This window comes from Bos mutus, chromosome 2, assembly GCF_027580195.1.
Source record: "Bos mutus isolate GX-2022 chromosome 2, NWIPB_WYAK_1.1, whole genome shotgun sequence".
NCBI classification, from domain to species: domain Eukaryota; kingdom Metazoa; phylum Chordata; class Mammalia; order Artiodactyla; family Bovidae; genus Bos; species Bos mutus.
Window position 1 is genome coordinate 80,011,980 of NC_091618.1, and position 13,785 is coordinate 80,025,764.

The 13,785-nt window shown below is 36.6% G+C and overlaps 1 protein-coding gene across 1 annotated transcript in view; it reads right to left on the reverse strand.

Moving 5' to 3' along the window:
* LRP1B (LDL receptor related protein 1B) overlaps positions 1-13,785 on the reverse strand; it is a 1,793,119-nt gene that overhangs the window by 947,232 nt on the left and 832,102 nt on the right. The window contains exons 7-9 of the mRNA XM_070360639.1: positions 13,099-13,321; positions 6,649-6,820; positions 2,128-2,271 (exon numbers count right to left, since the gene is read on the reverse strand). Of these exons, the coding sequence (XP_070216740.1) occupies positions 2,128-2,271; positions 6,649-6,820; positions 13,099-13,321 (539 nt within the window). The remainder of the gene's footprint in view (positions 1-2,127; positions 2,272-6,648; positions 6,821-13,098; positions 13,322-13,785) is intronic.

The window sequence follows — 13,785 nt, forward strand, 5'->3', positions numbered from 1 at the left end:
GACCATATTTGGCTGCTTCTGCTGGTACTCATCTAATGGAGAAACTGAATTTTTCTACATTAATCTTCTATTGTGTATATCAAGTGGCAAGGAAAAAGGCTTCTTTTGATTGTGCTTTGTTTTGTTTGCCAGTATATTTAATTTCTGAAGCTAATAGTTATGTTGCAAACTTCTTAGTCAGTAGAACTCAGCTAAAATGGTGTTTTTGAAGTTATCATTGCCATTGGTGGCCTCCTGATGCCCTAGCTTCTGATGGTGGTAGATGTTTCAGCTTAAGCCAGGCTAATCTGTGGTGGCTATAAAAGGAAAATCCCTGAGTCAGTCTAGAAGCTGTTGCTTCAGGCACCTCAATGATTTTTTAAGTACCTATCTATTTGTGTTTGATTCTTTCTGCTTAAAATAGATATTATTGTTTCTATTCATTTAAATGTTAATTTAATTTACCATGATTGAGGGCTTCCCAGGAGCACTACTGATAAAGAATGCACCTGCCAATTCAGGAGACATAAAGGAGGCTGTTGGATTCCTGAGTTGGAAAGATCCCTTGAAGGAGGAAATGGCAACCAACTCCAGTATTCTTGCCTGGAAAATTCCATGGGCAGAGGAGCCGGGAGAGCTACAGTCCAGAGTCACAAAGAGTCGAACCTGACTGAAGCGACTTAACACGACGCAACTTTTCCACATCAGTCTTTTTCTTTCGTGTATATCAAGAGGAAAGGAAGAGGGGCTTTTGGTTTGGTTTTCCCATATAACAAACATGTATATGCACACCTACACATGCATGTATATTTATATATGCATAAGTGTGCATGTTTATATTTTTGTATAACATGCCATCACTTTCCAAGTGGTGACCAGAGTGGCTTAAAGGCTGGTTACACACACACACACACATGCACACACACACACACACATCTCCTATCTTGAGGCTTCGGACACAGTGTCCTCAATTATCTAGAGGACTTCGTGAACATCAGAGTTGGTGTCACTATAATATTCCTAGCATTTGCTATAAAGTTAGAAATTTTAAACAGTACAAAAATGCATATATTTTATCACAGTTAAGCCTTTTGGGTTCTTAATTTAACAGTACTTATGCTATGAATTCTAGCCACTTAGATTTAAAATTATAATAAATTTAGAGGTCTCATCTCACCATCTTTAGCAAGCCAATGGCAAGAAAGAAAGAGATGGCAGGACAGTGACCACAGAAACAGAGAACAGACAGAAAAAAAAGGTCATGATGAAAGAGAGATAAACATAAAAAAATATGGTTTTGGGAAAACATTTAAAGACTGTTAATCTCAACATGGATACCATTTCTATGAGGGATATTAATATTATATCTGATTATGAAGACCTTAATTATACTTGTGCAAAATTTAAACTTAACAAAAGTTAAGAACAATTAAATATACATTGTAAAAAGCAAACATCATAACCTTAAAAATTATGGTATTTGGGAAATAGACTGATAGTCTCGACATGGATACCATCTCTATGAGGAACATTAATACTATATCTGATTATGAACAATTAAGAACAATGAAATTTTTTGGCATATATAAGAAATAAAACAAAGGTCTAGCTACTAGAAAGCTTTTCAACAAAATTATTAAAAAGATTAATATTTAATTAGTATAGCTCTGGTTACATGGAAAACGAAATAATAAAATAAATTTCACCCCCCAATGCTGGTAAGGTGAAGTATTACTTTATGTGGATTTCTGTTGGACTAAACAACACATCTATTATTAGAAGCAGCATCTTGGTTCAGAAAAGAGAAAATCTGGCCAACCAATAATTGAGGCTCATTAGATCACAAACATTTTTTAGGTAATTAAGGAAAGGATTTCCTAAAAATCTTCCCTAAAGTATGTTTCTCAAAGATCCATAAATTTAGTGACTCTACAGTCCAATTAGGTTTCTCATTCACATTAGCATGCACATACAAAAGAAAAAATAAACCTAAATATTGATTTTGAGAAAAATGTCTAGTATACATTTCACAGCGAATTTGACCTGGTGATAGCTCACATTTAACTGACGTTGATGCTCCTAATTAATACTAAGAATCCTGCTCTGAAGCATTAGCTGCTGGCAAATGTTTGATTTTCAATAACATACTTTTGCATGACCTGCCATCACTTCCCAAGTTGAAGCCAGTCCTGCAGCGACAGGTCCGTGTTTTGTAACTGCTGCTGAGAAGACAGATGTGTGAACATCCCCCTGGCATTCCATATGGATCCACTTCACACGCATGGCTTCTGACTACAACAAATGAAAAACAGCATGCTTGAAATTCTCCAAAGGAGATATAATTACATGCATCAGTATGTTGAAACTTTGACAGCACATAAGAGGGAATTCTAGACAAATAATCTATCTACCCAACTATATCATATCATAATCAGTTGGAAAAGAGTTTAAACCCCATGAAAGGTAGGGATTTGCCCAAATACTCCTAAGGCTACCTTAAAAAAAATTGTAAGAGGTAAAATGCTTTTATATTAATCTAACCTGTGAACATGCAAACCAAATAAAAGTAACATGATTTTTTGGTACATGTTTATCACACTTAAAAAAAAAACATATCTGTGACAAATACAAAAAAATACTGCTAAAATAACCCCGGTTCGTAGTTAAAGCAGAAAAGGATTTCTTCTGAAATAATCCACTATTAGACTTAGTGACTGACTGACTGACCCTGCTAAGTGTCTGACTCTTTGCAAGCCCATGTACTGTAGCACGCCAGGCTTTGCTGTCCATCACCAACTCCTGGAGCTTGCTCAGTCTCATGTTCATTGAGTTGGTGATCCCATCCAGCTATTTTATCCTCTGTGGTCCCCTTCTCCTCCTGCCTTCAATCTTTCCCAGTATCAGGGTCTTTTCAAATGAGTCAGTTCTTCGCATCAGGCCAAAGTATTAGAATTTCAGCTATTTCCTTTAGCATTGACTGCTTTGATCTCCTTGCAGTCCAAGAGACTCTCAAGTGTCTTCTCCAACAAAACAGTGCAAAAGAATCAATTCTTCAGTGCTCAGCTTTCTTTATGGTCCAACTCTCACATCCATACATGACTACTGGAAAAACCATAGCTTTGACTAAATGGACCCTTATCAGCAAAGTAACGTCTCTGCTTTTTAATATGCTATCTATATTTGGCATAGCTTTTCTTCCAAGGAGCAAGTGTCTTTTAATTTCACAGCTTCTGTAACCATCTGCCATGATTTTGGAGTGCAAAAAAAGTCTCTGTTTCTATTGTTTCCCCATCTATTTGCCATTAAGTGATGGGACCAGATGCCATGATCTTGGTCTTTTTAATGTTGAGTTTTAACCAACTTTTTCATTCTCCTCTTTCACTTTCAAGAGGTTCTTCAGTTCTTCTTCACTTTCTGCTGTAAGGGTGGTGTAATCTGCGTATCTAAGGTTATTGATATTTCTCCCAGCAATCTTGATTCCAGCTTGTGCTTCATCCAGTCCTGCATTTCATATGATGTACTTTACATAGAAGTTAAATAAGCAGGGTGACAATACAGAGCCTTAATGTACTCCTTCCGGTTCTAACTGCTACTTCTTGACCAGCATACAGACTTCTCAGGAGACAGGTCAGGTGGTCTGATAGTCCCATCTCTTTAAAAAATCTCCACAGTTTGTTGTGGAAACTCACTTCAGTATTCTTCCCTGCAAAATCCCATGGACAGAGGATCGCGAAGAGTTGGACATGACTGAATGACTAAGCACACAAGCATACTAAACTAGAATAAATGTGATTCAGTGATCACCTTTATTGAGAAGTGCTGAATTCATTTTTTTTTTCAATTTTGTGTTCATTGTCATTTGGAGAACCTTCCCACACATGAATTGTGTGTGTGTGTGTGCATTGTAACTGTTAAAGGAGAAGGTTGAGTTTGCATGTAGGTATTATGGAATAGTAGAATATTTCATGAGTGTAGAAATTAGAGAAAAACAAAACAAAACAAAAAAAAAATAGGAAAAGCACTAGGCGGAGAAGATGAGAAAAAGAAACACAGGTCAAAGAAAAAAGGAATAAAATCAGTAAGATTTTTATATGATTGTAAGTACATTTCTTTTTAATCACCACTTGGAATTGTGATGAATAATACGATAATTTTTTTCTAATATTAAAACTTATGTGCTTTTGAAAACTATGCTATGCTTTTTATGTTCCACATTCTACAAATGAAAAGATAGCTGTAGTGTAGTTTAACTATCTGTTTTGCCCAAAAGCATTGCTTTTACTTTCCAATCACACCCCATTTCTACACTAGAGAACATCTTTTGTCAGCTAATTAGCAAGTCTGCACTTTTTCACTTTCTTCACTACTTTTGCTCTCTCCTTTGGATCATGCCCATTAGCATATAAATCTGCCATTGCTTCTGCATCTTGGAGGGAAAATACTACTTTTAATCTTAATTCCCAAGCAACCCTTTAATCAGCTCCCCATTTCCCTGCTTCATCTAATATCAATACTTTTCAAAGTTATCCATGCTCATTTTGTACAATTTATTTCTTTCCTTTCTCAGATCTGTTCTAACCAGACATTCTCCTCACCACAAAATTGCACTTGTCAGATCCCTACAAGCTTCACACTGTTAAATCCAATGGCCAATATATAGTTACTTCCTTGCTGATCACATCCATTTTACTTTCTTTTAAAAGGAAAAAAATTGTCATGTATATGCCAATGATGCTCAATTGCTATGTCTAGCTAGGACTTTCCCCTGAAATCCAGTCTTGTATATTCAAATAGCTTCTTGATATCTCCTCCTGAATTTATGACAGGCACTCAAAATAATATGTGTGTATATATATATGTTATTTGCACCAACTAGCTCCAAACTTAGTTTTCCTAAATCTCAAAAATAACTTGGTAATTCCAATTACTCAGCTCAACACATTGTCATCACCTTTGTCTCTCTTTTAAATGTACAACTCATATCAAATTCATCAGGAAAGCCTGTTGGTTATACCTTCAAGTATATCCTCAGTCTACTTTTCACTGCTATCATCTTGGTCCAATCCACTGTCATCTCTAACCTTCCATCTTTGTTCCCCATAGCCTACTGTCAACATAGCAACCCTACTGGTTTCTTTAAAAACTAAGTCAGGTTTTGAGACCCCTCTACCTAAGGACTATCCATGTCATGCAAAGTATAAGCAAACTTTTTTATAACTGTCTGTGGGGCCCTACTAGTTATTGTTCTCCTTCATTTTTCCAACTTAATTGCCTGCTTTTCTTCCTTGTGTTTGCTCTTCTTCAGACATATGGGTCTCCTTACTGCTCACTGAACTATCCACTATCCAAGCATGCTCTTCCTCACGGAAGCTCCAATACTTTGGCCACCTGATGTGAAGAACAGACTCTCCGGAAAAGACCCAATGCTGGGAAAGATTGACAGCAGGAGGAGAAGGGTACCACAGAGGATAAGATGGTTGGACGGCATCACCAACTTGATGGACGTGAATTTAAGCAAGCTCTGGCAGTTGGTGATGGACAGGGAAGCCTGAGGTGCTGCAACCCATGGGGACACAAAGAGTTGGACACAACTGAGCTGACTGATCTTTCTACCTGTCTCTCTTCTTTAATTACTCCAAGTCTTCATGCAATTTTATCTTTCAATACAATTTCCTCTGATCATTAAATATAAAATTGTAAACTAATCCTATTCATGACACTCATCTACTTTCTCTCTCTCCATAGCACTTATTATCTTCTAATATAATAATTTACTTACTCTAAAAGAAAAATATTATGTATTTTTTTTGAAACAATGCAAATCTTATAAGGGAAATAATGTTTTAGTCTGTTTTACTCAGCTGTATTCTCAATGTACATAAAATAGTTCCTGGCACATAGTATTAATAAATGATCAAAAAATAATTGGTAAATTAATAAGACCAAATTTAAACCTTTATCTACAGAATCCCAACTCTGAATTTCCTGAAAACATATGTGTAACAATACTTTGCCTAAATTGAATTTATGTTAATAGATAAATAATTCTAAATTAGTTTTAATTTGAAGCACAAAAAGATAATGAAAATTCGGGTGGTAGTTTTGTATGTTACATTATTCTCTATATAATTGAGCCTACGTTGTATTGATGAACAAGCATCATTAACTTACAATGCAAAATAATTTTTCAGGGATACTTAGCAATGTTGCAGCCTTCTTGGTAAAAATTATTTTGAATTAACTTGTGTTAAGGAATGGTTGGGAAGTTAATCAAGAGACCCCCAAGTGACTGAAATAAAAACTAGACAGATACTGCAAGAAAGTCACCTGACTTGAAGGTTGTCTCCTAGAATGATAAAATAAAAACTCTAGCATCAGCATCTGAGTTTTCTGTATACATACATCAAGAGTGAACGTTCCTTCCTGAATTTAAATCCAGACATCATTTCAATTCTATGGCTGTAGAAATGATCCGCTAGGAACTGAACAATTTGTCATTTAGACTTTGGAAGGGAGCTCTATTATATTTTATCATGCAGACATGTACATTTTTGCTATCAAAACAGAGAATTTATGGCTCACCCACTTTGACACCACACAAAGGCACAAGAGTCATATCTCCATTCAATTCACCATTATGACGGCTATGAAGAAGTCTTGGAATCTTACCTGTTGGTTGAATTCTTTTTTGATAGATTCGGATTGCTCTAGCATTTTCCATTTTAATTAATGAATGAATATCACTACCATTAAATCGGTTTATCCTTATGATGTTGAAGTTATCAGCATCAGTTGCATATAAGTAGTCTTCAAACACAGTTATACCATACAGATGTTTGACCTATAAAAAGGCGCAAAAATAACTATGATTTTTTAATTATGTTGCTTTCAACTTGAAAGAAAAAAAAAATTGCTTTTACTACTGTGGAAAACCCCCATAGTAGGAGAGTCATGAGCATATTATCATTTATTTTTTCTCAAAGAATTCAACATTTCACTAATATAAATTTCTCTATAAAAATAATACATTATGCAGTAGTAGATAAAGCAGTTTAAAATGTATGGGGAGAATTGTATTCATGTTTCATTCAGTTCAGTTCAGTCGCTCAGTCCTTTGAAATCCCATGGACTGCAGCATACCAGGCTTCTCTGTCCATCACCAACTCCCAGAGCTTACTCAAACTCATGTCCATAGAGCTGGTGATGCCATCTAACCATCTCATCCTCTGTCATTCCCTTCTCCTCCCACCTTCCATCTTTCCCAACGTCAGGGTCTCTTCAAACGACTCAGTTCTTCGCATCAGGTGGCGAAAGTATTAGAGTTTCAGCATCAGTCCTTCCAATGAATGTTCAGGACTGATTTCCTTTAGGATGGACTGGTTATATTTCCTTGCAGTCCAAGGGACTCTCAAGGGTCTTCTCCAACACCACAGTTCAAAAGCATCAATTTTTTTGGTGCTCAGCTTTCTTTATAGTCCAACTCTCACATCCATACATGACTACTGGAAAAACCACAACTTTGATTTAGATGGACCTTTCTGGCAAAGTGATGTTTCTGCTTTTTAATGTGATGTCTAGGTTGGTCATAGCTTTTCTTCCAAGGAGTAAGCATCTTTTAATTTCATGGCTGCAGTCACCATCTGCAGTGATTTTGAAGCCCTAAAAATAAAGTCTCTCACTGATTCCATTGTTTCCCCATCTATTTGCCATTAAGAGATGGGGCCAGATGCCATGATCTTCGTTTTCTGAATGTTGAGTTTTAAGCCAACTTTTCACTCTCCTCTTTTACCTTCATTAAGAGGCTCTTTAGTTCTTCTTCACTTTCTGCCATAAGCATGGTGTTATCTGCGTATCTGAGGTTATGGATATTTCTTCTGACAATCTTGATTCCAGCTTGTGCTTCATCCAGTCTGGCATTTCTCATGATGGACTCTGCATATAAGTTAAATAAGCAGGGTAACAATATACAGTCTTGACATACTCCTTTCCTGATTTGGAACCAGTCTGTTCCATGTCCAGTTCTAACTGTTGCTTCCTGACCTGCATACATATTTCTCAAGAGGCAGGTCAGGTGGTCTGGTATTCCCAACTCTTGAAGAATTTTGCACAGTCTGTTGTGATCCACATGGTCAAAGGCTTTGGCATACTCAAAAAAGCAGAAATGGATGCTTTTTGGAACTCTCTTGCTTTTTTGATGATCCAACAGATGTTGGAAATTTGATCTCTGGTTCCTCTGCCTTTTCTAAAACCATTGACCAGCTGGAAGTTCATGGTTCACATACTGTGGAGCCCTGGCTTGGAGGATTTTGAACACTCTTGTGCTAGCATGTGAGATGAGTGCCATTGTGTAGTAGTTTGAGCATTCCTTGGCATTGTCTTTCTCTGGGATTGGAATGAAAACTAACCTTCTCCAGTCCTGTGGCCACTGCAGAGTTTTACAAATTTGCTGGCATATTGAATGAAGCACTTTCACAGCATCATCTTTCAAGATTTGAAATAGCTCAACTGGAATTCCATCACCTCTACTAGCTTTGTTCATAGTGATGCTTCCTAAGGCCCATTTGACTTCACATTCCAGGATGTCTGGCTCTAGGTGATTGATCACACCATCGTGATTATCCTGGTCATGAAGATCTTTTTTGTATACTTCTTCTATGTATTCTTGCCACCTCGTCTTAATATCTTCTGCTTCTGTTAGGTCCATGCCATTTCTGTCCTTTATTGTTCCTATCTTTTCATGAAATGTTCCCTTGGTAACTTTAATTTTCTTGAAGAGATCTCTAGTCTTTCCCATTCTATTGTTTTCCTCTATTTCTTTGCATTGATCACTGAGGAAGGCTTTCTTATCTCTCCTTGCTATTCTTTAGACCTCGCATTCAAATAGGTTTATCTTTCCTTTATTCTTTGCCTTTCTCTTCTCTTCTTTTTACTGCTGTTTGTAAGACCTCATCTGACAACCATTTTGCCTTTTCGCATTTATTTTTCTTGGGGATGGTCTTGATCACTGCCTCCTGTACAATGTCATGAACCTCTGTCCACAGCTCTTCAGGCACTCTGTCTATCAGATCAAATCCCTTGAATCTGTTTGCCACTTTCACTGTATAATTGTAAAGGATTTGATATAGGTCATACCTGAATGGTCTAGTGGTTTTCCCTACTGTCTTCATTTTAAGTCTGAATTTGGCAATAAAGCAAACATGATTTGAGCCACAGTCAACTCCCAGTCTGGTTTTTGCTGACTGTATAGAGCATCTCCATCTTTGGCTGCAGAGAATATAATCAATCTGATTTTGGTTGACCATTTGGTGATGTCCATGTGTATCATATTCTCTTGTGTTGTTGGAAAAGTATGTTTGCTATGACCAGGGTATTCTCTTTTCAAAACTCTTATTAGCCCTTGCCCTACTCATTCAGTACTCCAAGGCCAAATTTGCTGGTTATTCCAGGTATTTCTTCACTTCCTACTTTGCATTCCAGTTCCCTATAATGAAAAGGACATCTTTGGGGGTATTAGTTCCTGAAGGTCTTGTAGATCTTCACAGAACCATTCAACTTCAGCTTCTTCAGCCCATCAACAGAAAATTGGATTAAAGATTTACTGAGCATGGCCCTGCCTATCAGAACAAGACCCAGTTTTTCCCTCAGTCAGTCTCTCCCATCAGAAAGCTTCAGTAAGTCTCTTATATTATCTATCAGAGGGCACACAGAATGAAAACCACAATCATAGAAAACTAACCAATCTGATCACATGGACCACAGCCTTGTTTAACTCAGTGAAACCATGAGCCATGTTGTGTAGGGCCACCCAAGATGGACCGGTCATTGTGGAGAATTCTGACAAAATGTGGTCCCCTGCAGAAGGGAATGGCAAATCACTTCAGTATTCCTGCCTTAAGAACCCCATGTTTCATGAAGAAAACATTTTCAGTAGCTACTTTTCAAAGGCTAGTGAGAATCAAACTTTCAAGCATATTCAATAATATGCTTATGGCATTGTTACATACAATTTGAGATATTTTTGTGGGCCACTTTTTTATATAATCATGGATATACATAATCTATAAAATCCTGGTTTTGCCTATGAAAGGACTGATGAGAAAGCACCTTTGAAAATCCCATTTAAAAAAAATACAGGTTACACTACTATTCCCAGCATGGAAATTAATAAACAATGAAATCATATATTTAGAACAATTATAAATAATATGTCAGCATTCTCTACTCAGAAATTGCATTCTTTCTAAAGTCTATTTATAATGAACATGAAACTCTGTGATATGAGAATAGCAGTGTTTACTGTTCTCCATGACACTTCACAGTTAACAGCATAACTTTCCTACTTGGCAGATGTCTTAGGGATTATGGGTAAGAATAGACTTCTTGAATTGATGGAAAGCTTCCAGTAAAGCAAAGGAAGAATGAGTATACTGATTTTCTCATACAACAGGGCACCTGCTAGGTGCAAGGCCTTTGGGAATTCCTTGTATTATATTTAATTTAAAATGGTTCTGGACCAGGGTATGGTAGATCTATCAATTGATTGCTGTAGAGATTTTGATGAAAAAGCATTTGTCAGTATTCTTTGGCATTATATTGCACTTTCAGTCCACTTTTTATTATAGATTTTTTAGTTAAGAGAATTTGAGAGTTATCTATGATTTGTTATTAAAAAAAATTATAGAACAAAATCACAAACATTTGTACTTAGGAAATCTTGCTAGTTCGTTTGATTTGCTATCTTCCTAGCTTACATGACCCTTCATTATAATTTGTGATCCTCTCATGTAAGATGTTGACTAAAAGAAGACTGGTTTTTCATATTGTTTTTGGACATATTTTAATTCTTCATGTCTAGGCAACAAATTAGAAATTAAGGGAGAGAATCATTCTATGTTAAAACTTCAGTAATCACTTTTTATGTTAGTATTAGTCCCCAGTAAGTGTCATAAGGTCCCCAGTAAGTGTCATAGGAGGGCCTCCCTCATAGCTCAGTTGGTAAATCATCTACCTGCAATGCAGGGGACCCAGATTTGATTCCTGGGTTGGGAAGATCCCCTGGAGAAGGAAATGGCAACCCACTCCAGTATTCTTGCCTGGAGAATCCCATGGACAGAGAGGAGCCTGGGGGCTATAGTTCAGGGGTCGCAAGAGTTGGACATGACTTAGCTACTAAACCATGTGTCATAAAGGAAGGAATGTGTGTATTTATCAATAATATTTTCTGCATAAGTGACATCATATTCACTATATATGTGTACATATATATACACATATATAGTGAATATGATATATATATATAAAAAACCCAATTTTGATTTGGGCAATACGTTTTTCCTATAAAAGTTATAAACAAGCTAAAGTCTTCCATTAATTTCCATTTATTTTATCCATGCTTTGCTCTAAGTGTGGGACCAACCATCTGGAAGTGTGAGGTCATGGCATACCCACATTGCTGTCTACTCAGTTGCCAATCCACAGTCCAAGAGAGAAAGCATGACTATAGAGGTGGCAATTGATGAGGGTAGAAAACATGTTACTACAATAAAGATCAAATTTTACTCTCTGCCTCCCTGCTTGCCTTCAGAAGGATTTATTTACCATAAAGTACCTACAGTGCTATTCTGCTTACTATCCCCAGCAGAGGTGGGAGGAACTAGGTGTGGTATACAGGCCATTCTGATTACAGGACAAATTCTTACAAAATTTTATCTATGTTGGAATACTTAGTGGCAGACTAAACATATGTTTAGGGAACCAGCAGAACACAGGCAATAGAAATGGGGAAAAATGGATAATTAAAAACTTCAGACATTAAAAAAGAAAAAAACCTTTTAAAAGTAGCCATGGGGAAGATCATTTGAATTCCTCATCCTGTTTCATGGTGTGAAATCTCAATTACATGTACACCAAAGAAGGTACATCATAATCATTTCAGAGACTAGGTGCTCTAAGGTCATAACTAAAGATGGCCAAAGAAATCAAGATTTTGAGGGCAGTTGAAGGTGAGAGAAAAATAAGTGGCCTCACTTTTAATATTGGATGCATTTTTTTAGACACCCAGATCAGATTAGTGCATTTGTTTATCTGCCAAGGAAGTGAAAATATTTCATTGTTAAATGCTGATTATAAAGGAAAAGTAACTTGACATGAAAATTACATAGCATTTGTACCTTGCATTATAGAAGAAAGCAAAGAAAGCCACTTACTGAAGTTCTATAGAATGAGAATTTCACATGAAATTAGTAAGATCAGTGAGATAAAATTGAATTTCAAAAGCATTCTAGTGAATAAGACATCTCCACTTAGAGATCTTTTTCAATTTTAACTGAATGTTATTTACAAAAACTTATAATTCAGCAAAGGAAAAAAAACACAAATGAGAAAAAATGTGACCTTGGTGCCTTTCACAAAATTCTTATTCTGGGAAGTAAATATTTAAACACTTCAGAAGGCAAAATATAAGTAATCCAACATATTAAAATAATAATAACACTTCTGTGAGCCACCATTTGCATTATTAGCTATATATATATATATGCTGCTAAGTCGCTTCAGTTGTGTCTGACTCTGTGCGACCCCATAGACGGCAGCCCACCAGGCCCCGCTGTCCCTGGGATTCTCCAGGCAAGAACACTGGAGTGGGTTGCCATTTCCTCCTCATATATATATATATGAGATATATATATATATATATCTTCAGTGCCACATAGGACAAATGATAGTTCAGGTTTTTACAAATGAAATACTTAAATTAGTTTTTAGTAAGTAGGTCATAACATCTGTCCTAGTCTAACATTTTTCTTTCTTACTAGCATAGAATTTCTGGTTGCGTTGGCTGTTTTTGATTTATTTCTGTTGGTTTTTGTTTTGTGTGCTGTTTTTTTTTTTGTTTTTGTTTTAAATAGAGGGAAGGAGGGAGAGCAAGTCCTCCCCCATCATGTATTATGGAGTGCACTATGAAAAGAACATTCTTCTATATAGCAAACACATCAATTTTTATGACCCACTGCAGCTTGACTTCATAAGAAATTTTCAACACTGCAATTTTCAGTCTTCTTCCTAGGATGAGATCATTCATTTTATTACCTTAGCTGCATTTTCCAACCAAACTGTACTTACTTGTCTGCCTTGGATGATCGTATGTCTGTTTTTTCCTTGATAGTCCACGACTTCCACGTAGTCCAAGTAAAGGTCTACCCAGTAAACCCATTTGTTTACTAGGTCTAGTGCCAGTGCAGCTGGCTGCTCTGTCTTAGAATCAATTATCCTTGTTCTGTTCATCCCATCCATGTCACATCGCTCCACTTTGGCCACATTCCCATAGTCGGTAAAGAAAAGTTTTCTGTTGAAAGAAAACTAAATGTTAAAGTGGAAAGGTGGGGGCAGCATATTCAATAGAACCATCTGTAAAACACAGAACTTTTCCTTCTAATTTATTTCAGTGGTTACATCTGTTAGCTTCCCATAACCATTTCCATATAATATCACTCATAAACAAGGAAATCTGCTAATGAATATTGCAGGGCATAAGGGAGCAGGTTAACTAACAACTGTAAAATTTCCCCAAAACGAATGATTATGGTGGGTTTATTTTTGTATTAGGGGAAATGTTTCTTTAAGCTTCATAGAGCTGGTACCACAGGAGATCTGTATAGTCCATTTGGAATAAGCTTCAGAAGTGAGCCAAGTAACCAGGCCAGGGCATGTGAGCTCTCAGGCTTTATCTTCAACCTGCTTTTCAAATTGCCTCGTAATGTCTGTCTCCTATAAAAGCTATTATGTGGAGCTCAATGATGCAAGCAAATG